The sequence below is a fragment of the Callithrix jacchus genome, chromosome 8 (assembly GCF_049354715.1).
Source record: "Callithrix jacchus isolate 240 chromosome 8, calJac240_pri, whole genome shotgun sequence".
Classification (NCBI taxonomy): domain Eukaryota; kingdom Metazoa; phylum Chordata; class Mammalia; order Primates; family Cebidae; genus Callithrix; species Callithrix jacchus.
In genome coordinates this window covers 85,541,216-85,566,188 of record NC_133509.1, presented here as the reverse complement: position 1 = coordinate 85,566,188, position 24,973 = coordinate 85,541,216, and the positions used below count along the sequence as shown (strand labels likewise).

At 43.0% G+C, this 24,973-nt stretch overlaps 1 protein-coding gene across 15 annotated transcripts in view; it reads left to right on the top strand.

The window, feature by feature from the left end:
- Positions 1 to 11,484, top strand: part of TRIM9 (tripartite motif containing 9) — a 125,277-nt gene extending 113,793 nt beyond the window's left edge. For 2 of the 15 annotated variants that reach the window (XM_078334905.1, XM_035260500.3), the window contains exons 8-13: positions 264 to 452; positions 3,011 to 3,052; positions 3,471 to 3,494; positions 4,335 to 4,584; positions 6,868 to 7,030; positions 9,417 to 11,484. In XM_078334905.1, coding sequence (XP_078191031.1) covers positions 264 to 452; positions 3,011 to 3,052; positions 3,471 to 3,494; positions 4,335 to 4,584; positions 6,868 to 7,030; positions 9,417 to 9,479 — 731 coding nt within the window. In that variant the 3' untranslated portion in view covers positions 9,480 to 11,484. The other 13 variants (XM_035260498.3, XM_035260496.3, XM_078334903.1 and 10 more) reach the window with 8 other exon arrangements.
- The last annotated feature ends 13,489 nt before the right edge of the window (positions 11,485 to 24,973 follow it).

Genomic DNA, 24,973 nt, shown 5'->3' with positions numbered 1-24,973 from the left:
CCACTGAAAATTGGGGGGAGCTGGGTGGGAGGGAATGAAAACAGTTACCTATGATGTTGGAGCTGTCCTCTGGTCTTGGGTCCCGATCTGCCGAAAATTCCCTCCCCACCCCCAGGCACATTGGTTTTGTAAATGCCTGAGTGTGGCACCCTGTGGGAAAGATGATGCTTTGTATGAATGCATCGTTAAGGCAGGTCTTGGGGAACTGTGCACGGGGAGATAGCAGATTTCTGATCTCTAGTTTGCATTGATCTTACATTTAGACACAGATTCAGAAGAACAGACCCTCCCTTTTCCAGTGCCTTCGGAAAGATTGCCGCTCCGTAGAATGAGTCCTTTCTCCTCCACCCTTAATCTACAACCCAGCTTCCCCGGGAGATCCTACTTTGATTTCCGATCCTCACCCCACCAGCTGAGCTTGCATTCCTCTTTACAGTCTCTCAATGCACCGGGTGAGCTGAGCTCCTCAGACCTTTCCCCTTGATCTCTGTGCCTTGAAGGCATCTCTGAAACCGTGTTTTGTTCTTGCCATTCATGTGCGTGGTGATGGGGACAAGCTAGTCTCTGTGTCTGTGGCCTGCTTCCGGTATGAGGAGCATCTGGATGGTGGAGCTTTGTGGTGTTCTTGTTTGTGTGGTGTAAGGAGCAACCATGGAGCTATGGTCTTTGTATAACAGCATCAGAAAGTGATGAGTGAAGTTATTCTTTTTGCACAAGCTGGACCACCATGGATAACCCGCTCTGTCATCACATGCAGTGGCACAGCACGGCACAGGCTCTGGCTGAGTGGAGGCCGTGGCAGCAATGTGGAGGTTTGCAGCCCTTCTGTATCCAGGAAACCAGCTGTGTCTGGGAGACTGGATCAGTGCATCCAGCCTGGAGTGGTCTGATTAAACATAGACTCAAGAGATCTTTATTGACAAAGTAAAACAAAAGTAAAAACACACCAACATTTTATTGACAAAGTAAAATAAAAGTAAAAACACACCAATAGCAGAAAGCATTCTACAAAGCGGGCGATCCAGAAAGCAGAAAGTGAAAGCGTTTTCTGCAAAAGCCTGTTCTCACTGCTAGGCCAGTGGGGCTCATGGCTGAGTGTTCTCCTAGCAACGGGGTGGGACCACTGCTAGCTGAATTCGAAACCTTCAGCTGCTAATGCCTAGTGACCAAAGATCTGAGTAATCAAAGTCTGCCCTCCTCAAAGTTTCCCACAGCCAAGCCGGTTGTGACAGAGCCTACAGCTGATTTCAGCGAAGCTAGACTTGTGTTCCTTTGTAGTGAACACTGCCTAGCAAATAGAATCTTAAAATATCTAAGATGCAGACCTATTTGATCTCTTCAGGACTATATTGTAATCGTGGATACACATGATGCACATTTCACATTTCCAAAGGTTTCTTTTGCTTTTTATTTTGTTCTTTTTGCTCATCCCACATTCTGGAATGAAGAAGGCCACAGCATGACAGTGCAAAAAGGATGCAGGGACTTCAAGCTCTCTTTAAAATGACATTTTTCTTTGTGCTTTTATGTTTCTTATTGTTTTTCTGTGCACTATGGCTTCCCAACATGCTTTGTTATGAAACTCTTTTCCCTTGTGTCTAATGTACTGAAATATTGTTACAGTCTTTGTAATGTATATTGTCTCAAGAATAAAAATGAAATGTGAGTTTTGGGATATTTGATGGGTGTACTTAAGAGCATTACTCTAGTTGTATTGTTGAATCTTAAATGTATGATGATGTATTTGAAGTAGTGTAAAAAGATTTCAGAATATTTGTTTTGCAAAAGAGTTGCACAAGGCATGATTCATTGAAAAGTCTTTAAAGCCCTGTTCAGATTCTACAAACTTATTTCCAAAGCTGAATATGAGAGTCAGTTTTAAAACTCTGGGTGTCCCATACTCACTATGCTCTAACACATGAATAGGAATTAAAGTGATAATTGATAGAAACTAAACATAAAAATCAGCCATGAACTGGGAGAAAATGATTCTTTTGCATGCGAATTCATCCCAGCGTAAAACAAACTAACCAAAAGTAAGATCATAATTTTTATATTTTGTTTTTAACTCAGTCATTAGTCCTTGTTTATAGTAAATTGCTTTAATTCTTGTGAAATCTTTTAAGTCCGCACATTATCCTCCAAATGTTTTAGGAATTAGCATATAAAGGCCTTACTAAATAGAAAACAAATTAAATGATCCTTTCTTTATCCCCCAGTGCTCATCAAACCCACATTTTCTAGATCAGTCCCTGACACCACTGGAAATTGTAGGTCACGCACCTTTGAACATTTTAAGACTAGACAGTCTTCCTCCACTCCAGTGTAGTTTCTCATGAGGTATAGGTATCCAAATCTTAGGGAATGCAAACAGTTGAAAAAGTTTCACAGGCGATTCCAGTATATCTCTGAGACCACACCCACTCCTACCAGCCCTCCTCCTCCCTCAGGTGAGGAGGATCTCTCCTAAGAAGGAGAGGAGGCGATTTTAACACATTCGCCATGTTATTATTAATAATTATCAGATGCATTACATTACACATTTAGTTAGAGATGTATTATTTAATTTGGGCTCAAGTCACAATGAAGACCTTTTGGCAAAACCAGACTCCGAAGTGCATAGAATAGTGAGATAGAGCAGAGTTTTATCAAAATCCAGTGACTTCTCCATTTCAATTAAGTACATTTTCCTCATTTTTACAGGAGCTCGCCTTCTTTCTGTAGAAACTTTAGAGGAAAAGATTGAGCTCGGAAGATGAAAAATTCAGCTACAGAGTTTAGGATCAATTGGGAGATGATTTATTAATGGTAAAAGGACGTACTTTTCATTTTCAAAGAGCAGAAAGGCAGTTTTTCACCCAGCAAAGTAAACTAATATAAAAAGGGCTTTGTTTTTTCATGGATCAGGCCTCTGGTATCAGTATTCAGCTGGTGCTTTTTAAGTGTATATACAAGTAATTTTTATCAACCTGATTGTTTCATAGTGTTGATGTGTAGTATCTCTTTATAGGATGCAATTTTGAGACACAATCTGCACCTTACTCTCAATTAGGCAAGTATACTTATTGTAATTGTTATCTTTTACTTACGTGATTGATGTGCTCAATTTTTTTCACAAAATAAATGGCAGCAGCTTGTCTTATGTCAATAAAATTGTCTAATTGTCATTCTAACCCTATTATAGCAGTTTCTCAAACTCTTAAAAAAATGGAAAAGATGCCTGTAGTTTTCAGTGTTATGCCTTAAAGCTTACTTTCCCCCCAGTTTTCTTATACATCAATGCAAAGCACTCTTTATGAGCACTAAATGTGGGTAAAGGTACAGGTCAGAGAGCTCCTGTTTAGTATATGTGGCATTTTAAATTGAGTCCTTTTGGGGACTAGTCTATCAAAGAGAGACACGTTTTCTTATCCATGTCAATTTTGCTTCCTATCTCTCTCCCCCATGCCTTTCACTTGGAATGACAACAGTTGACATTAAAAAGCTCTTGGCAGGTATGGAATAACCTTATTCTCTTACCTAATAGCAAAGACCAAAGTGCATGTGAGGTGTCTCACAGGTTCAATAAATCAGCAATTACATCTTTTGAGTGTGATATTTATAGGTGGCATTTAGAACTTGGGGCGTAACAATGTGTACAAACACATCATTCTATCTGCACCTACTGTCCAAAATACCTACTGCTCCAGCAAAATTTCTGACGTGTTAGTTTCAGGAGTAGCATGCAAACTGTGTTTTTCTTAAGTTATGCAGACAGCAACCTGTCCAACATCCAAGTCACAATCACTCATGAAAATTCGTTTATGTTGCTTATAGCTTCGCAGCTTGTGAGCTTTCACTAGAGCTGAGGAAAACTTCAAAGCGACTAGATGTTAGCACTTCTGCCAAAGGGATATTTCCTGATTTCACTCCATGTGTTTTATCCCTCCTCCATCTAGGACTCTAGCTCCTAGCCTCCCCGCCTAAGGGGTTACACAGGCATCTTAGCGCATCCCCTCTCCCTTTATGTCTCTGGTGCACTGTTCAGCCAGTCACCAGGTGAAGGGACTTGCACCTTCCAAAATCGATGCCACTTCACTCCCGGATCACCTGGTTGGGAGTGCAGTCTGAGCCAGGTAACCCCTGCTGAATCGGTCGTGTGTCCTCCGTCTGCTTCTGGTGCAGAGAGTACCAACTCCCAGGACATGCCCCTGTCTGCCTTGGTCCTGGACGCCTCCTTCCTGCATGGCAGCATGAAAACGCTACACAACGCTCCTCACCCGCCCAGGAGTATGTTATGGTGCTGAGCTTGTTGGGTCTGTCTTAATAACCTGATTCCCTTCTGTTGTTCCCAGTGGCCTGGTTTGCTTTCGATCCTGGCTCGGCGCACTCAGACATCATCCTCTCCAATGACAACCTGACAGTGACCTGCAGTAGCTATGACGACCGGGTGGTGCTAGGGAAGACTGGCTTCTCCAAGGGAGTCCACTACTGGGAGCTAACGGTAGATCGCTATGACAACCACCCTGATCCTGCCTTTGGCGTGGCTCGCATGGACGTGATGAAGGATGTGATGTTAGGAAAGGACGACAAAGCTTGGGCAATGTATGTGGACAATAACCGGAGCTGGTTCATGCACAACAACTCGCACACCAACAGGTACCCTGCAGCCCCCAAACCAAGCCTTCTTCACGTTGGCTGCTGATCAGGAGTGAGAGCCCTATTTCAAAAACCTATTACCTAGACCATAGTAAGGAAGTCAGGTGGTCTACATTAAGTGGCACAGACACTCTGTGAGCCTCAGCTGAGTCGACGCTGGTGGTTTACTTTTTGTATGATAGAGACTTGAATGCTTTCCTGCTCCCTTCATTGCTGTATTACACCCACAGCAGGAAAGTCAGAATCCCAATGATATCCATTATAAATAACAATCTAAGATGCTGAAACACCCGGACCTACAACTGATCAAAAAAACACAAATTACTTCGTTTTTTTGAACCTCAGTTTCCAAATCCATCAAATTAGTGTAATAAATTTTTTCCATGTGAGAATGTTCTGAAGATTAAATGAGATATATGAAAATGCCTTACATTGGAAGTACCTGAAAATAGAAGCCATTGTTCTTATTACAATTCATTAAACTAAAGCTTATGAATGCCAATTTGGATGGCTTTTTACTTAAAGAGAACGCTCTTATTACCACTGTAATTCAGAGCACCCAGTTTGCTAAGGAAAGGAAATACAGCAATCTCCTTGAGGCTTTCTTCTACCACCAAATATAGATAATTATAATTGAACACATGCTGTAATGGATTTCCTTTTTCATTTGATTGTGTTCTTCAAATATATTTTTCACAAATTTCCTAGGCAGAGAAATGTCTACTGTGGACCCTGGTCCACCTTACGCTCCAAGATTTCCCCAGGATACATTCTCATTAGTGTCTCTGAAAAGGAAAATACGGTAGTGTTCCATCAGATCAAAGAGAAAGCAAGTCAGGCCGTGGCAGCATAATTGGACTCCACTGTTTTATCTTTTTCTGTATGCTCATCACTGACCCTTATCCAGCCTGTTGCCTCCTAAAGCCTCCTTTCCCCTTGTGTAGTTTCTATAGCATTCAAGTGTGTATTACTCGCTATCACTTGAAGTGAACACACACACCATTTCACCATGATAGCAAATCCTACAGGATGTAGATAAGTGGTTATCTTCACTGATTAGCATTTTGGGGAGCTCTCTGTCACTAGATTCCCAATGCTGTCACCCAAATGCCACACTTACTTTTTCCCTTTTAGCATCTTTATTTTGAAGTGCAGGAGTGAATAATGACATAATCATCACACTACACAGAGAAACACATTCCTAATGCTGAACACGTCTGCTTGCATGCAAACTGCATGTCACTTGTGCTTGAGTTGTTAACCCTGTGAATTAACAAGAGGCCATTTGTAAACCTGTCTTCTAATGAATATGTACAGTCTGTATCCTGCATGCAAGAGGAAATGAATGACACAAATTCTTTTGCTCTGCTGAGATGAGGATGAAATTCAGTATTGCTAGATCTCAAAAAGATGGGAAAGACAAATCTGATCATCCATGTTTAATGGCATTTTGTGAAACCATCAATTGAAACCTAAGACACAATTCTTTATAAAATGGCATTTGTATGCAGGTTCCTGAAAATCCCTACATCTCAGAGTATAATTATTTCACTGTACAGGGAAGAAAGCTCTTCTTCAGTGCTGTCATTTTACAGAGAGCCTCTAAGATCTTAATTCAAATGCAACAAGCCAAAGAATTACCATCCTTCTGGAATGAGTTTTTCTATTTAACGGATAACATAGGCTCCAAATCCAATTTCTCATGCATGTGTTTTAGTTGCAACAAAGTGCTTCTTTATTTTGACTCAAATTAAGTCACTTTGTATTTAATGATATTTAATTCACACCATTTATACAAAGTGTGCAACATTCCTAGAGTCAGAGCTCTGATAGCCCAAAGGCAAATTCCTCCTAGTCTTTTGTTTTGCTTTCCACTGCTGTGTCTCAGTGGTAGAGACCCTAAAGAATGAGTTCGTTCTCAACAACAGCAGAGCAACTCACAAGGGCTGATATATTCCTCCAGGAAATAAACATTGATGGCAGTGGGGAGGGAGCAAAAAATCATATTCTTTTTATGTATAAAACACAGATATACACATAGTAACAACAGGTATACAGTATATCTATGGTAAAAATTTTATGTACAAGGGATGATTAGGGAAAGGGTTTTGGGGTAGTGATGATTTATATAAACAGGTTACAAGACACTGGTTTAACCACACAATTGGGGGGAGCTTCTAGAGTGACCACAAGCAAGTAAACCCTAATTTTTTCTTTCTCTTCCTACAGAACTGAGGGAGGGATCACAAAAGGGGCCACAATTGGGGTCCTCCTCGACTTAAATAGAAAAAACTTGACATTTTTTATCAACGATGAACAGCAAGGTCCTATAGCATTTGATAATGTGGAGGGCCTGTTCTTCCCTGCGGTCAGCCTGAACAGGAACGTGCAGGTAAGCATCCTACCCCAGAGGTTGAACAGCTATTGCTGGCAGGCCGTTCAATCTAACTGGAGAGAGGGAAGCTGACAGCGTAAGGCCCAGACCAAGAAATGGAGGAAAGGAGGAGAGAAAGGGATCAACGTTGACAGCTGCTACTATTCCATGCCAAGCATAAGCACCTTCTTTATACTTGGACACAGTCTATTAACAGCATGTTGGAAACTAGAATTCTCTTCATGGTTGTCTGATGATCATCCCTCTAGCTCTAGTTTCATCTCTAAGTAGAAATGAAAGCCTTTGACCAACTGGTATGAAAACAAATGCAATGACTTAAAGCTCTAGGAGTTCCTGAGAAGAGGTGAGGGTTTAAGACTGAAGCGTTAGTATCTTTACCAGAAAATCTAATCATTTTCCCTGCACTCTTGTTTGGCTCTGTTAGGTCCTAAGGGTAGAAAGCATAGTCCCTGCCTATAAGTTAGTTAATTATAATTTATTATAGAATAAAACAACAGCTTCTTCTCATTTATTTATTCAGCAAATATCTATAGAATGCCTTTAGTGTGCCAGGCCCAGTCGTAAGTGTTTGGGATACATCAGTTAAAAGAAAAAAAAAAAACAGATAAAAATCTTGCCTTCATAGAACTTACATCTTTGTGATAGGAGACAGACAATAAATACTGACCATAATTACAATGTTAATTAGCTGGTGTGTCAGAAGGTGATGAGTGCAATGGAGAAAAGACCAATGGGAGGGTAAAGGGCGCAATGGAGAGAAGTCCATGGGTGCTGGGGTTGGGGAGGGCAGCTGCAGTCTTGAATAGGATGGTCAGTGTAGGTAGGGCTTACTGCAGTTACGGGAGAGCTGAGACTTAAAGGAGTGAGGGAGGGAGTTGTGTGGAGCCTTCCAGACAGAGGGAACAGCCTGTGCACAGTTTCTAAGGCATGAGGGGCCTTGCATGGGCAAGGACGGGTGGAAAGGCTGGTGGGCTGGGGCCTGTCAGGAAGACCAGAGCCATGGGGGAAGAGCTGTGCCCTGCCAGCCGCTGTCAGGACTTAGGGTTTCACTTCCCTCCTGAGCTGAGCCTCTCATTAGCAACTATAAGCCTCATTCCACAAATGGTTTTTTTTGTTTTTTTTTTTTGAGACAGAGTCTCACTCTGTTGCCCAGGCTGGAATGCGATCTCAGCTCACTGCAACTCTGCCTCCTGGAGTCAAGCAATTCTCTGCCTCAGCCTCCCAAGTAGCTGGGATTACAGGCATGTGCAACCATGCTCAGCTAATTTTTGTATTTTTTAGTAGAGACAGGGTTTCATCATCTTGGCCAGGCTGGTCTGGAACTCCTGACCTCATGATTCACCTGCCTTAGCTTCCCAAAGTGCTGGGATTACAGGTGTGAGCCACTGTGCCCGGCCTATGGTTATCTTAAGTTAGGGCTTGAGAGTCACAATACTACAGATTATTTTTGCCCTATCCAGAACCAGTCTTTGAAACTATTTATAAAAATTAATTATTGTCTTTCAGTATGTGCAGTAACATTGATTGCAAACTAGTGGCCCCTGACCTTCTCTTTCCTGGCAAGGATGTAGGGTTTCCTGGAAGGCTGGAATCTAATCTTTCAGAGTTCAGCCTCTACACTGGAAGAAAGAAAATGATAATTACCCTAGAAGCAAGTCTCAGAAAAACCTCATTCAAGGTGTTTCACATTTTTAGCCATTTCCCTTTCAAAGGTTATTTTATTAGATGCTCTTCAGGGGTTTCCAACACCTTCTGATTATCTATCGATAAAGACTCCTAGGGTGGAGAAGACAGGGACAAGAACTGGATGAAACTGTTCTGGGCTTATCCATAGCTACCCGTTGAGGTTTGGGGATACACAGAAATTGATGAAATAGTATTTAGGAATTCAAAATAATTGGTGAAATAGTATAATTCCATGTTTTTTTCACACACATCAATCATCTTTGCAATCCCAGAAAGAAATGTTTGCCCTAATTGGAATAACTAGTGGACAGGTAATAAGGGATGGTCTGTCTCTGCAAATTTGTCCTCTACCTGTGGATTTGGCAGTGGTCACTGGTGTGGCCAGCAGGTGCCACTACCTGAAAACCAAGGCCTGTGTCTTCAGTTGTAAGGAACACAGTCTTCCCAGAATCCTTTAAAAGAGGCAGGTGACTGAGAACCGTATAATCAAATGTCACCAGGATTTGAGAGCCCACTGTGGTGAGCAGGCTCTCACCATAGGCAGGATTCTTCTTAAATACCCCTTAATGCTTACTAGCCTAGATGTTTAAAGAGAAGCAAACAGAACACTTTTTGAGCTAGGGATACACCCAGGTACACTGTGTAAAGGGATAGGGTATGCACAGTGCCTCTCAGGACTCACAGTCTCATTCCCCAGGTCACGCTGCACACCGGCCTCGCAGTCCCTGACTTCTACTCCAGCAGAGCATCCATAGCCTAAGAATGTGCCGTGGAGGTGCCAGCTGCCCGTTCTTACCTCCGCCTGCGAGAGCCACAGCAAGGAGCTCAGCCAGCCGTGGTGCGGTGCAGAGTTGGCAGAAGTGGGAGAAGGAGGAGAGAAAAGCTGGTCCTCTGCAGTCTTCACACCTACAGCTCTGCCCTTTTCCCTTCCAACCTCTCCTCTGCGGTCATGCCTGTTTCCGCTTCCATGTCCAACAGTTCTAACCAACAAAGGACCTAGACAGCCCACCATGTCACTTGGTTCCCACACCCAGATTTTGCTTTTATTTAACTTAATTTTTTTATGTAGGTGAATTATATTTTCTTTCTTTTCTGATCAGGTTATTGGTGACTTACTGGACTGGCACTGCCAAAAGAAAATTCTCCTGCTAACTTTCTTTCTTAAGCTTTCTGTCAAACAATGAGGTTATAGGGGGAGGTAGGGAAGAATGAGCTAAATTTTTAGCATACAGCTTACCTCCTAGAATGTTCTTGCCCTGTTACCTCTCCTGTAGCATTAGTTCTGCAGAGCTAAGCTTTGGGAGGGTGAACCTATCACTGAGAAGGTTTACTACTCATTGAAGCACAAAAATATCCGCTACACAGGTTCACATCAGGGTAGGAGCATTAGGATGGCCGTATAATTAGGATAGGCCAGCAACTCTGGCCATTGTATAAAATTGGTAAGTCTCTAAGACATAGGCAAACCAGGGGACTTAATGATTTGGTTCATTTATTTAATACAAGCTTTTAATTGAGAAGCTACTGTCGACCAGGCACTGTTCTAGACACTGTGGGGACACAGTGGTGAACAGACAGGCATAGTCTCTGCCCTTCAGAGCTTATATTCCAGCAGGAGAAAAAGCAAAAATAAAATAACTAAAATTGTCATATGTACTAGAAAGGAAATAGGCAAAGGTCAAAGAGGCTCATGGGCAAGATCTTTCAGGCTTCCTAGAATGATGCTAAAATCCACACATTCTGGCCATAGCACCAGAAATGTACCAACTCAATGCCTTTTTAGCTGCGCTATTTAATTATGGTACCTGCTGCCACTCATCGCAGAGCCCTTCTTGGTAGAAATGATGTCAGCATTCTTATTTGCTAATGCTGCTATGATACCATGCCTTAAAAATTGATAGTAAAAAACAAAACAAGAGTGACCAGAGGGAAAGAACCCATTCTCAGTAATGGGGATCTCGAGTTGCAGTCCACAGCATTCGCATTCTCAGGATAACCATGCTTGTCTCCATAATAGACTATCTGTGCCTGTTATGAATGAAAAATCGATCCACTCTGCTGCCATTCACAGCCTAATTTTCTGGAGTAATCCAAATAATGTTTGGAAAAACATGGGATTATCTGGTCATTACTATGACTGATAGCAGAATAATAATGCATCTTACTTCTATATAGAGATAGACTTACATAAGCTACCCTCGAAATTCGTTAGTTTGGCACGAAGTTTTAGGAAAAGTAGGACCCAGAAAGAAGTTCTGGTTAGTTGTCTAAATATTTTTCAGTGAGCCAAGCAATTCACCATGAAAAAACAAGAATAACAAATAGAAGGGAAGAGCTAGGATGGGAAAGCTAACAAAGTTTTGGCAAAAAGTAATATATGTACATAGCTGATTATTTACTTCTGTGCTTACTTTATTCAGATTCTTTCCATCGATTACTATCTTTTTCTAGTCTCATGTATCTAACTTATGGAATGGGTGCTATCCTGTTTATGTGCGTCTTGGTTTTTCTTGGCTACAGAAGAACTGTTGCAGGGCAACACTAGTTTGATATTTGATTTACTCTCCAGTGAGACTCGATGGCTGGGCCGCAGTAGACTCATAGTTCCTCTTGTTCTTTATTAAATTCATCCTACTAATTAGATTTCCAGTGACCTGTAACATGTAGTTTACACTGAATTGCAATTATAGATGCGTACAACTACTATACTAGAAAAAATGGTCATTTCTGGTGTGCCAATAAATGATTTTTATGAGAGAACAAAATGTCTCTTTAGAATTTCTTAGTTTTTTCTATTTGGGATGACAGTTGACCTTTGTCAGAGCACTGTTTCTTCAGCACAGTGTCACTGGAAAGGCCCCCACAGCTCTGGAGGGCATGTGTTCTTTCTTCCATTTCCTTGGGCATGTGGCATTGCCTTTTGGTTCTGCTCATCTGAAATTGAACCTGATGTGAAATGTTCTGTGGCTATGCTTTGGGGTCTGCCTTCAAGCACTGGGGATTTACTTTAACAAACTTTATTTTTAAAAGCCCACAAATTTGGCTTGCAGTTTTATACTACTGCAAAACGGAGTGTCACTGACATTTCAAACCTAGCTCCTTTAACATTTCTTTGAATGGCGAAACAATACCACTGTTTTTAAATAATTACAACATTATTCATCTACCTAGCATTGTCATTAGCCACTAACAAGAATTCTTTCTTTCTTGATTAAAGGAAAAACATTACCTAAAAATATATGGCCTGAGTTATAACCTCACAGAATGGAATAGTACACAGTTGGTAGCCGCTGATGCTCTCTGTTCATTCCAGTTTCTGCACATTCCTCTTCGTGTCATGGGATCCTTGGGGTGTCACTTCTCTAGCCAAAAACCTCTGGGCTAGTAGTGCCTTCCGCCTGAGTACTGCTGGCGCCCACTGGGCTCGTTTCGCCCACTTGGTCTGGCAGGCTGCATTGGCTCACACTACAGGCCTGGATCCCACACCTGTCAAGGGTGAGCCAGGCACGAAGTAAGAAGGGGTGTGTGGGCAAATGAGCACTGTGTCTGGCCACTGCACACAGCCAGGCATGCTGGCTGCTGCGGCACAGCAGGCAGCTCCAGGCACCAGCACAGGTGTTGGCTCTTAAGAGCCTGCGGCTGGACCAAATGTACTGCACACAGCTTCCACTACAGGCACATGCATCTAGCTGAAGGGGATGTGGTGGCACCCAGAAGCTTGGAGATACCAGGAACCGCAGAGCCCCAAAGAGGATGTCACAGCCCCGGCTCCATGAACCCATAGGAATAAGCTCCCAGAAGGGCCACAGCTGTTCTCTCCTTCTCATTACCTGCAACATGGCAAGCTGAAAGTGGTGGCTGAGGGTTTCAGCCCTGTTTCTGTTACAACTCTATCAGTCCTGCCATTCAGCAGGTCCCAAGTTGTTGTCCTGCGTCCAGGAAGAATGAGATACATGGACCATTGGAGGGTGAGCAAGGTGGAGAGGAGGTTCATTGAGTGACAGAAGACCTAAAGTGGGTAGCACCCTCCAAGGGCAGCTCATCTTGATGTCTGTGCAGAACCCAGCAGAGAAGAGACCTAGAGTGGGTAACTCCTTTCTGCAGCTGGTAGTGTTGACATCTATCTGAGACTGGCTGAGTCCAGGGTTTTCATGGGCTCAGAAGTGAGGAAGGTATACTGATTGGTCCATGGGCAGCCACAGTCAAGCCTGGAAAAAGCACCATCAGTTCTCACTCTGGGCCGTGGACTCCCCCCAGAACCAGCAGCCTGGCCCCCAGGCTTCAGGCTGTACCCGTCTTGAAAGGTGAGTTTCACCAGCGACCTGCCCATTCCCATCCAGGAGCATGTCTGCCTCCTGCCGCCATCAACATGCCTTCCACAGTACCCAGGATGTTTGTGCTGAGGGGTGCCTGCAGGCCTGCACTGAGCTGTCTTAAGCTCCACCTCGGCCTCCCTCCTGTGCTCATTAATACCCAAAGTCCAGAGGAGGCCAAGGTGGAAGAAGGCTGTTGTGACAACACTGTCCGAGCACACACACACCAGGTTGGGGGGTGGGGGGGTTCTGACAGCATCCAGGTTCAGCCACAACTTTGCTCCATTCTGGAGTGGGCACCAGGAGCAGGGAGAGGCCAGGGAGCAGGAGCAGGCGCTTCTGAGCCTGCAGGGGCAGGGGAGCTTCCCGGACCCCCGAGAGTGCAGGGATGCGCAAGTCCAGAGTTACAGTCGGGCTGCTGCAGCTGCGCCTAGGATCGTGGGGTTTTCGCCCAGTCCACTCGGTGCGGAACAGGGCTCTCGCCTGTCCCCAGCCCCTACTGGCTCCATCAGGCACACAGCCCCAGCCTCACCTTGCCCCCTGCAGCTGGAGTCTTTGCAACGGTTGTTCCTTTTGGGCCACTGGTGCCATCATTTGCTCTACCGTGATACTTTTTTCTTCTTCCTCTGTTGGTTCCATCTCCCTTCTCCTGGTTTTCTGCTCCTCTGTTACTACCTAATGGAACACATTACCTATGTTTTACTCTTCTCACGGTATTAAGGTTAATGGAACTTCTGATTCCCCATATTTCCTTATAGGAGTGATTAAGTGATTTGTAAGAAATCATTTTATTTTCTAGAAATGCGGTCCCTTTATTTCTCCCTCTACTGTGTGCATTAATCTTTTGCCTATATATTCAACTCACTGAGAAGAAAGGAGGGCTTGCTTATTGAATCCAGATTTCTGATTATGAATCAAGGGAACTATAATCAGACAAACAAGTTCTCTGGTCAAGCTACCTTATGATTTCTATGAACACACTAAAGATACCTGTATGTATTCCTCAAAATATGCACTATCCCTTTCCACTAAGGCTGATGTTTAGGGAAGATTGCATCTGACATAACACATCACATACAGCTGAGGCTATCTAAATGTTGTGTTTATCTGAAGAACTTTTTGGATAAACACAGAATCTGGAGTACTGAATATGAGTGAATAGCAAAAGCTCCTAAATAGATGTACAGAAACTTCAGTCTGGACCTTTCAGTTTGTTACTTCTCCACCCTACCAGGGCTGTGCTAAGAAAAACTACAGAAATAGATGTGTGGGGCACTTCTCTGGGAAAAAAAAGAAAAAAGATCAACATTTTATCAAATTTCTAGTACAGAATTAGATAGTGGTGGTGGTTGCATACTCTTGTGAATATACTAAAAACCACTGAAATGTATACTTTAAGAAGGTAAATTACATGGCATGTAAATTATATTTCAATGCAAAAAAAAAATTCCATGACAACAGTCAAGTATCACTCAGCAGGAAGCAAAGTGCATGGACAGTGCAGGAGTGCTGTCTCGGGCCCATCAGGAGGGTGCCACCCTTTGCCAAAGCTGTGCTCTAATGCAGTCACTGTGGGGCCATGTTGGACTGAACCCTGAGTCTAATGAGTTCTCTCCTTCCAGCCTCCCTCAAATTACCCACCTCAAATTACCCATAATAGCCTGCTCCTATTTCTCCAAACCTGTCCAGATGGAATAGGCTCCTCAATTTTCTAAAGCTCCTCTCCAACTTATATTTTATATTTTAAACCCTCCTGTATTATCCTTGTTCATACATCATAGCCATCTGTTTTCTTCCCAAATTTAATGGACCCATCTTTATCCTGTCTAAACCCACTTCTAGTACCAAAGATTTATTGCCTTTATTGATTTATTGTTAGGCTGCCATTTAATGAGCAATTTTTAAGGAAAGATGGAGGTATTAAATATAAACTACTCTACACTCTATTTCTGAGCTGTTTTCAACCTAGTAGTTTAGTTTATAATGATCAAGTCATCTGCAGTAAATGAGGACCCTAATTGTTCCTGCTGTAATGCTGATTTTCACATGTGATCTCAATATATTTCCTAATTGCCTGGTGGGCACTGTCCCTGTCAGATGTGAAGAAATAAGTCTCCAGACTTACTGATTGGGCAGGCTTGAAATGATGAGTAGATGAAGGTTAGTTGTAACTTCTCAAGAGGTTGATTTTATCGTTGGCATCTTGGCAGAAATAATATGCTTTGCAGAATAAGCAAACTTTATCTAGGTGTAATGATGATCTAAGCCTGATATACCAGCAGAAAACCACAAATTTCTTTATAGGAAAGAAATCAGTCTTAAAAATTTCTGAGGTCCAGCCTAACCTCCATGCCACTGTGAAATTCCACTTCTTCAGGATTTCAAGTCAGACCAAGAATTAACCTGTGCTGACGCCAAGCGAGCTGTGTATCATCTTCGCTAAGGGAACACTTTGCTTTGATAGTAAGAGAATCTGAGCACCTGCTCTCCTTGCCTTAGGGATGAGGAAAGAGAGAATCCCAAGGAATCTGATGAAACATGGAGTCTAAGGGGAGCTGGGATATGAGATCAGGGGCCCAAAAGAGTACAGGATAGGAGGGCACACCCGGTGACCAGGAGATTCACGTGCATCACATGCCACGGTTTTCGTTTTGTTTTGTTTCCCTTTTTTTCCTTTTTTTTTTTTTTTCTTTAGGCATCAAGCTTTATTCCTAAGCTCTTGCCAGGTCCCTGGCAGTAACCAAAGGAAGCTTTATAATAACTGGGGTACATTCCTAGTAAACACTTTGAAAGAGACTGTAAAAGGAGAACAACTAAGGAACATCAGTTGTCCCACAAAATTGATCTGACCCAATATGATGTTTTTTCATGGTCTGAATCCTCCTAGGGCTAGACTAATAATAGCAATTACAATTTTCTTGTATCTCAGATGCGAGGGTTATGTTTTGTCTTTTTCTTTTGAGAGACAGGGTATCGCATTGTCACTCAGGCTGGAGTGCAATGGCATGATCATAGTTCACTGCAGCCTCAAACTTCTGGGCTCAAGGGATCCTCCTGCCTCAGCATCTTGAGTAGCTGGGACTACAGGCACACACCACCACTACTGGCTAATTTTAAATGTTTCTTCCATTCCATAGCAAGGGATGGAATCTTGCTATGTTGCCCAGGCTGGTGTTGAACTCTTGATCTCAAGCGATCTTCCTGCCTCAGGCTCCCAAAATGCTGGAATTAAAGGCATGAACCACCATGCCTAGCAGGTTGTTTTTTCATTTTGTTTTGTTTTTTACACCTTAGCATCTCTGAAATCAAGACACATCTTACAACACATGTCAAAAGAAACTCATCAGCCATTGATAGAGTGGTGGTTGTCAGCCTCCACTGCACACTGAAATTATCTAAGGAACTTTAAGAATGTTGATGCCAGGTTACTAATTTAATTGGTCTGGGATGCAGCCTGAGAATCTGAAATTCTGTAAGGTGATTCTAACATGTGTCTAGGGCTGAAAGCCCAGATGTAAGGAATACACATTTGGAAAAACAGTAAGATGGGGGCATCATCTTATAACCAACAAATTTGATGCCTCAAAACATGAAATCTTTCTGTGTTCAGTGTTCTGAAGCCAATACAGAAAGCTAACATTGTCAAGTAGAGCAGGCTTTGTTCCAGGGCTGTGGAATTGAGATGTGGAAGGAAGCATGGCTCACAAATCGACTTCTTGACTAGTGAGGGCTGAGGGGTGAAAATAAAGGGTTTCTCTAATGAAAGGGATGGACATTAAAAATGAAAAGAGGAAGATTCAGGTCTTTTCTGGAAATGGTCAGTGAACTCCCAGAACTGGAGTGCTGCCTTCCTTCTTTTTTATCCTTTTATGGCTTCTCTGGTCATTGTCCTAGCAATTGTCCACTGTCATGGTGGCGGCCAGAGTGTCATTTAGCATTGATATGAGATTAAAATGAAGCCTGGGTTCTTTGTGAAGTCATTTGCTCAGCTATTTTGGTTCTAGCCAGTCTCAACTATTCTGGTTACAAAGGGAACTTTTTATTGCAGGCATCCTGTTTCTTAAAGCAGTGTTAGGGCAGGGTAGAAATTCAGCTCTGTCACAGAGGCATCACACCAGCTAACAATTTCATCATTCTGTTACTTCTGTTATTTCCTTTGATAGCTGATAAACTTAAATACACATCTTAATTATCACTTAAAAAGTCTTTTAAAATATTCCATTATAAGGCCAAACAGAAATGAAAACAATATATTGTGCATGCATAAAATTGATAATCATTCACTGGATAATAGATACAATCGAAATAATAGTCATACACTGGATAATATAATTAATAAAATTGCCAACATGCTTAGAACAAATCACAAATTTTTGAAATCAGGAAAAGTTTTTGGGACCAACTGATATGTCAAGAACTGTCATTCAGATGTCTAAATCTGTCAAAAGCTTCCAGCTACTTCCCAGAAGCTCTTTACTTCCTGTTATTTATAATTCAGTTAACAGTACAATACAAACAAAATAGCCAAAAGGGGAATGAAAAAAGAAAAAACATACATAATCCCACTGCATTCTTTAAATCATTCTGCAGCCTTGCAAAGATGCTAACAAGGTCCAGATCCTGTGCAAGGGTAATCATTACATTACATATAACTGCCAGCGGCCCTGCTTGACACAGAGGCATTCGGGGCCCCAATTGTATTTGTTACTCTGAAGAGGAAAGTAGTATGTATTTTGGCAGATAAATGCATGCTACCGTAAGTAGAGATTTTCAAAGTGGTATACATTAAATGTTGAACTTGGCGCTGGTTTTCTCCAAAAGAGCTACTTTTTTCTTTTTCTTCTTTTTTTTTTTTGATATGGAGTTTCGCTCTTGTCACCCAGGCTGGAGTACAGTGGTGTGATCTCGGCTCACTGCAACCTCTGCCTCCCAAGTTCAAGAGATTCTCTTGCCTCAGCCTCCCGAGTAGCTGGGACTACAGGCATGTGCCACCATGCCTGGCTAATTTTTGTATTTTTAGTAGAGACAGGATTTCACCATGTTGGCCAAGCTGGTCTTGAACTCCTGACCTCAGGTGATCCTTCTGCCTTGGCCTCCCAAAGTGCTGGGATTACAGGCGTGAGCCACCATGCCCAGCCCAGTCCCTACGTTCTTAAAGCTGATATTCTAATAGGGAAATACAAATAATAAATAAGCAAAGATCAAAGTCATTTTATGTATTAGTAAATACAACACAGGAAATCCAACAGGCTACAAAATAGCAAGATATGATAGGGGCAGCAATTAACTCTCTGAAAGGGTGATATTTCGGCAAAAGAAGTCAGGACAAAGGACGGGAGTAAAGGCCTTGAGGCAGGAACAAGCCCAGTAAGTAAAAGTCAGTGAGGGTGAGGTGCAGTGAGAGGAAGGAGAGTGGAGAGTCCAGCCTGCTGAGGTTGTATGCAAATGCTACACCATTTTCTATTAGGGACTTGAGTATCTGTGAATTTCAGGATCTCAGGGAGGTCCACAGACACTGAGGGACCACTGCGCAGAGACCCTGCCGGACAGGTCCACCAGGTAGGAATCTTTGGCTACAAAAAAACCCAACCTGACTGTGGCTGACCTAAAGGAATAGAAGGAATATGTGAGAAAGACATGGGGTAGCTCAGAAAGATGGGAACCAGGGCAGCTCTGGGGATCAAGGTAGTAGGAACGGATGAATATCTGGTCTTCTCAGTGACCACCAAGGGAGCACAAAAGCTCCAGCTCTTCCTCATTTTTTTGTCTCACTGCTCAAGATTTTATTCCAGAAAGACAGTGTCCGATTTTGCTTGGGTCCTGGGTCTGCCTCTTAGCTAAGGGAGGGCAGAATATCATCACCTAGAATTCCAGCCACTGAATCCAATTTGAGTGCTATTTCCAGAAAAGTAGGGATGGATGATTGGCAGCACAATAAGCATGATACAGTATTTGGGCTTATTCCAAGTGTAACAGGAAGCCACTGGTGGGTTTTAAGCCAAGCAAAGTGACAGGTTATATCTATGGAGTGTTTTGAATGAATGAATGCTGCTTAGTCTGGGCCTTTATTTCTGGGATTTTTTTTTTTAAACAAAAGCAAATGTTTTGGAAATGGCAGAAAGCTGGGAGACATTTACAATCCTAGCAGAGAATAAACAGTGAGAGGGGAGGTTCTCTTCTATATTGACTTTGTGTCTCAGAATGTCAAACACGCACAACTGATCTAGCTCAAAAAACAACATAGCTTCCACAACTCAGTAGAAACCGGGACCACAGCCAATTTTACTTGATGCATCTTTCCCAAGCGAGGAACACAGGAAATTGCACCTCTAAGCTACCAGACACTGAGCTGGGAATTTTTTTCTGACATAAGGATCCACATAGCTGGCTTAAAAGTTTTTTTTAATTTGAATCTTATTCACCTGAAAATCTGTCTCTTGGACTCTGGGGTCATAAAAACCCATTTCCCAGCCCAGGTTAACCACTTGCTAGACATGACCTTGGACAAGTTAATTAACCTTAAACAATAGTTTTAGTTTATCATACATTGAAGAGAATAATATCTACATCCCAAGGTGGTTGTAAGGATTCAGTTAGAAAATATGTTTTGTCTATTTTGAGCTGTTAAGTGTATCCTTGCAATGGAGAATGGTCAGTATGTAATTAAACATATATTGCTATTATATGGGAGTGAGGATGTGGAGGGGGGAAATGGTTTACAATGGATTTTGGTTTTGCGTAACTTAAAAAGATTTATATTCCTTGAATATAGTTCTCAGCAATACTTCTTAGGGCAGGTAATAATAGTAACTGCTACTGTTACTGAAGGGCTCAGTCTGTCGGGCGCTACTTGAAGCATTTCTTATTTATTAACTCATTTAATCTCTACAACAACCTCATGTTGTTGGATTACCCTTACCCCCCATTTTAAAAATTAGGAAACTATAGTAGATCAAGTTTCTGTATTTGCCCAAGGCCACACAGCTGGTAACTGACAGAGCTGGGATTTGAACCTTCACATGTTGGGGCCTTCACTCTTTTTTTTCTTTTCTTTCTTTTTTTTTTTTGAGATGGATCTTGCTCTGTTGCCCAGGCTGGAGTATAGTGGTGAAATCTCAGCTCACTGCAACCTCTGCCTCCCGGGTTCAAGCAAGTCTCCTGCCTCAGCCTACCAAGTAGCTGGGACCACAGTCACCTGCCACCATGCCAACCTAATCTTTTTATTTTTACTAGAGACAGGGTTTCACCATGCTGGCCAGGCTGGTCTCAAACGCCTGACCGCAGGTGATCTCCCTGCCTCGGCCTCCCAAAGTGCTGGGATATTTTGATTGTTTCCAACTCATTTATATATTTGTTATGAGAAACAATATTGCAGGAAGCCATTACTACATAATCGTGGTGGAGGCTTATGGTTTTATCTTCAGAGCCCAGCCCTGGAGCCTTCACGCTTAACCATACTTTCCACGTAGCAGAGAAGCACAAATCCGCACCTTCCCCAGAGAGCTGCTCAACTCCCTTCTGTTCTCATATGCAAAGTTGTTCCACTTGGGATTTGGAGTAACAAATTAAAATTCCAGTTTTATGCGTGTTTTGCGGTTCCTCAAATATAGATTTGAATTATTTTCAAGTTTTAAATTTTGTTTAGCGGTACTTTATGAGAATATGAGTTAGCTGAAGGCGGAGACCATGTCTTCTTCAATATGACTCCATGCACCTATTGCTCCTTGTAAGCTATTCCACGGCACATGATCAAACCAACCACAACCGCCCACACCTTTCATACTTAATACTGAGCAAGGCTTCTCAGCTCCTTCTGCTCACTACACTGGCACGTATGGCTTAAAGAAGACGTTATCGACTAGGATCAGAGAGTGGCTTTGGAGGAGAGGGAAATCAGTCTTTCTCCCCATTTTCTGGAATAGATTTAAATGGTTTATGTCCAGGAGCTGGAGAAATTTTGATAAAGAACTGGTCTCCCTGCAAGCCGGCCCTGGCCCTCCAGGAGGATCATCAGGATGGTATAAAAGAGACTCTCCTCAGTAGGTCTTAGTTGGTAGGGCCTTAGTCCCCACCAAGTGTCCTGGAGGACAGTGAACAAGGCCAACTTCAGGCAAAGCTCCCAAGTAAGCCAGGAGCCTCTTTGGCGCCCCCTCACTTTGTTTTCTGTGCCCAACAATTCTCACCAGGAATACAGTATCCGAAGTGTGGAAAGCTTCTAGTACTACAACTTACCCCATGCCTCCAGAGCCATCCTCAACGCAATCTCTTTTCTGTTTCCTCACCAATTAAATTTCCCAGTCTTCAATGTCCAGGTCATTGCTGATCAAGGTAATAATCTCTAATACAATTTCTTCCAACTTCCCACTAAGAAACCCATAAAAGCTTTTTAAAATATAAAAGTTTCAACAGCATTAGAAATCCTGTCAACCATTTGGCAGTGCATACATGAAAGGGTCATATATGCAAAGTGGCCCCCAAATGCCGAAGGAGCCAAGACACCGAGAATGAAGCAGACAAATTCAGTCTGTGATATAAAGCGATTTATTGGGGGCCAGACATGGTGGCTTAAACCTGTGATCCCAGCACTTTGGGAGGCCAAGGTGGGCAGATTACTTGAGGTCAGGAGTTCGAGACCAGCCTGGCCAATATGGCGAAACCCCATCTCTATTAAGATAAAAAAAATTAGCCAGGCATGATGGCACATGCCTGTAGTCCCAGTTACTCAGGAGGCTGAAGCAGGAGAATCACTTGAACCCAGGAGGTGGAGTTGGCAGTGAGCAGAGATCACCCCACTGCTCTCCAGCCTGGGTGATGGAGTGAGATGCTGTCTCAAAAAATAAAAATAAAGTAAAGTGATTTATTGGGGGAACTTACAAATAGAAGCTTGGTCTTAGGCAACTGGCTACAAGACAGGTAAATCTCTGCACTGTAACTGCCCAGACCCAGGATGTGTATCTTGAAGAAAAAGTATGTGTTCTCAAATGAGGGAAGGTGTTCTCTTCCCTGGTCCACAAGGGGGCGTAGTTTGAAGGGTAAGAACTCCTAGCGCCATGCCCCCTCCCATCTCTCTCCATCTGGGCGATTTAACAGTTTATGTTTAAATTTCGAGGGCACGGGAAGAAACTAAGAGTCAGTCATCCAGTGGAAGTTCTAAGGAACTCCTTTCATTGGCCTGGAGTCTTGGAGAAGTTGGTGGTTCCTCCCAGGTTAAAAGTCCCCTTCTTCAACATCCCTTCGGACTCCATGTGTGTGTCCCCTTCTAAGAACACTCCCTTCCTGGAAGCCGTCTTTTTCTCTCCTGGGTTTCCCCTCTGGGGTCCCCTTCCACACTCTCTTGTAGAAGCCTGTCTTCCCCTCCTAAACCCTATCTCTCTATCTATTCCCTTCCACTCAGTGCAGAAGCTGCTTTCCTCTCCTGGATTCCATCTGTCTGGATTCTCTCACTCAGCGTGAGAGTTAGCTGTTTCTTTCTCTCTCCTTCTCCTGTTTTTCTCTCTTTCTCTAAATAAATGACTTTCTACAAACACTTTTGAGTCCAGCATTTACTGCGCACTGCACCATGGTCCCCTCTCTCATTCTTGAGAGGGCAGGAGACCAAGAACCTGGAAAAACGTCCTCTCAGGGGAACTGAGGGCACCCTGAACCCCTGAACCCCAGTATTACAGAAGGAATGTGTAGGTGGCTGTCAGCATCACAGCCTATGATTTCTGCAACATGGGTTGTTTGGGGGGAAACTTACAATGAATAAGTGTTCCTACATAAACAGTAATACATCACCTAGACATTTTGGAGGCATTCCCAGACTTGGCGTTAGTCAGCAGATTAGCATTTAAAATAAAGTCACTTATGTCCTACTAGTGCCTAAAAAGCATTTAGATCAATGTTAGCATACAGGAGGCTGGACTGTGAAACACAACTGTGGCCAAGAAGCAAAGGGAACTTGTTGAAATAAACAGGCTGTACACTCTGAGACAGAGAAGCATGGTCACCTGGGAAGGAGAAAGAAGGAAGTTTGGGTCACCCCAGTATCAGCAGCCAGCTCAGAAATGTAGGCCTGCACAAAATAATACCCAGGCAGCTATGAGAGAGTATCTGCTGCAGCCAAGAGGGCACCCGCCTTCTCTTGTCATATCCAGGGAAGACGGTCTCTCTCAGTGATGCCATGGCTAGAGGCAGTAGATACACCGTATCACGGAGGTGTCGCTGCCTCTGAGGGGTGAAATGCAAAATCTTCAGAAGCCAGTCATGTTCAGGACCGTGTGCTCACATTCTTGAGGATAAACATTGTGCTTCTCTGTGCAGCAGAATGAAAAAGAGGGAGCTGGGAGTAAGATGGCTAGAAGGATAATAATTTTTAAGCTCCAGCCATTGCTGCATTGAGGACACTAGAAAAGCGTTTAAAAAAAAAAAAAACTGCAGCTTATTTTCTTCTACCCACCCGCCCTCACCAGCTTTTGTAATTAAAATGCTTTCATGGAAACGCTGATTATGCAAAAGGAAAAACCCAGCCCAGCCCAGCAGAGATGACTGAGAGAATATGGAACAAAGTTGTTCTGTGCAGTAATTCATCTTTGTGCAGATAACATCTGGGAATGGGAACTAGTTGTTTTCTTTTTCTCTCTCGCTTTTTTTTTTTTTTGAGATGCAGTCTTGCTCTGTCACCCAGGCTGCAGTGCAGTGCAGTGGCATGATCTCAGTTTATTGCAACCACTGCCTCCTGGGTTCAAGTGATGCTGGTGCCTTCCCCTTCAGAGTAGCTGGGATTATAGGTGCCTACCACCACGCCCAGCTGACTTTCTTGTATTTTTAGTAGGCACGGGGGTTTCACCATGTTGGCCAGGCTAGTTTTGAACTCCTGGGCTCAAGCGAGCCACCCACTTCTGCTTCCCAAAGCACAGGCCACTGCGCCTGGCCTGGTTGGTTTCATTTTAAGGGACTCCTTTTTGCTCCTAGCAAGCTCAGAAATCGCAGTTGGAGTTCTCAAGACAAGAGGACATGGTAAAAGCCATTCTGCTCCAAAACTATGGTCACCAGAAACATGGAAACAGAAAAAGATCCAAGGAAAGAAACAGCCAATAAGGAATTCCCTCTGACAGTGTTTGTCTAACAGGCTTTGAGTGCAATGATGTCTGATACCTGATTTTAAGGCATTTCCAGCTCTGTGACATTATTCTCTTCCATTACCACCCTCCCTGCCAAGTCTTTGAAGAGGCTTCCTTAATTTATGTAAACCAGTGTCAGTCTGTTAGATACAGTGAACTCCAAGTTCCTCTTCAAAGAATCAGTGTGTCAGTATGTTCAACTCTCTTATTCTTTAATTCTCCATTTTAAAGTTTAATTTCCTTATAGTTTCAGTAAACAACCTTTTCCACCAGTTCTAATCAGTAGTTCACATCTGTTTCCCGGTCCCTTGCTCCATCCTGACTCATTCTGGTCACCTACTCTGGTCTCCTGCTCCAGTCACCTGCCCTGGTCACCTGCTTTGACCTGAGTCACCCCGGTCACCTGCTCTAACCTGTCCTGTAACTGTCCTTCCTGCAAACTACCCACCCCGACACTCTGGCTCACACCCCTGCTCTCTTTAAAATAACCAATCAGAATTGACCCTAACCCTAGCCAATAGGGAAACAACACAACAGTAGGGGCTACTTGTGTCAAGAATAAGAACCCCTTCCCCTCCCTTGTCCAGGTGTGTGCTCGCCATTGCTTCATCTGTGAGGCACACCCTTCTATAGAAGTAAATTGCCTTGCTGAGAGAATTTATATTTGAGAGGTACTTCTTTTGTGGCACCAAAAATTTTCATATAACAAGTCTTAAGTGAAAAGAGCTTTTATGATTGAGACTAAGTGATTTGGGGATTGGAGAGTCAGCCAATATGGGCAGAGTTGATTGTGAATAAACTAACACCCAAGCAACACATTTCTTTTAATATTTTTTCTA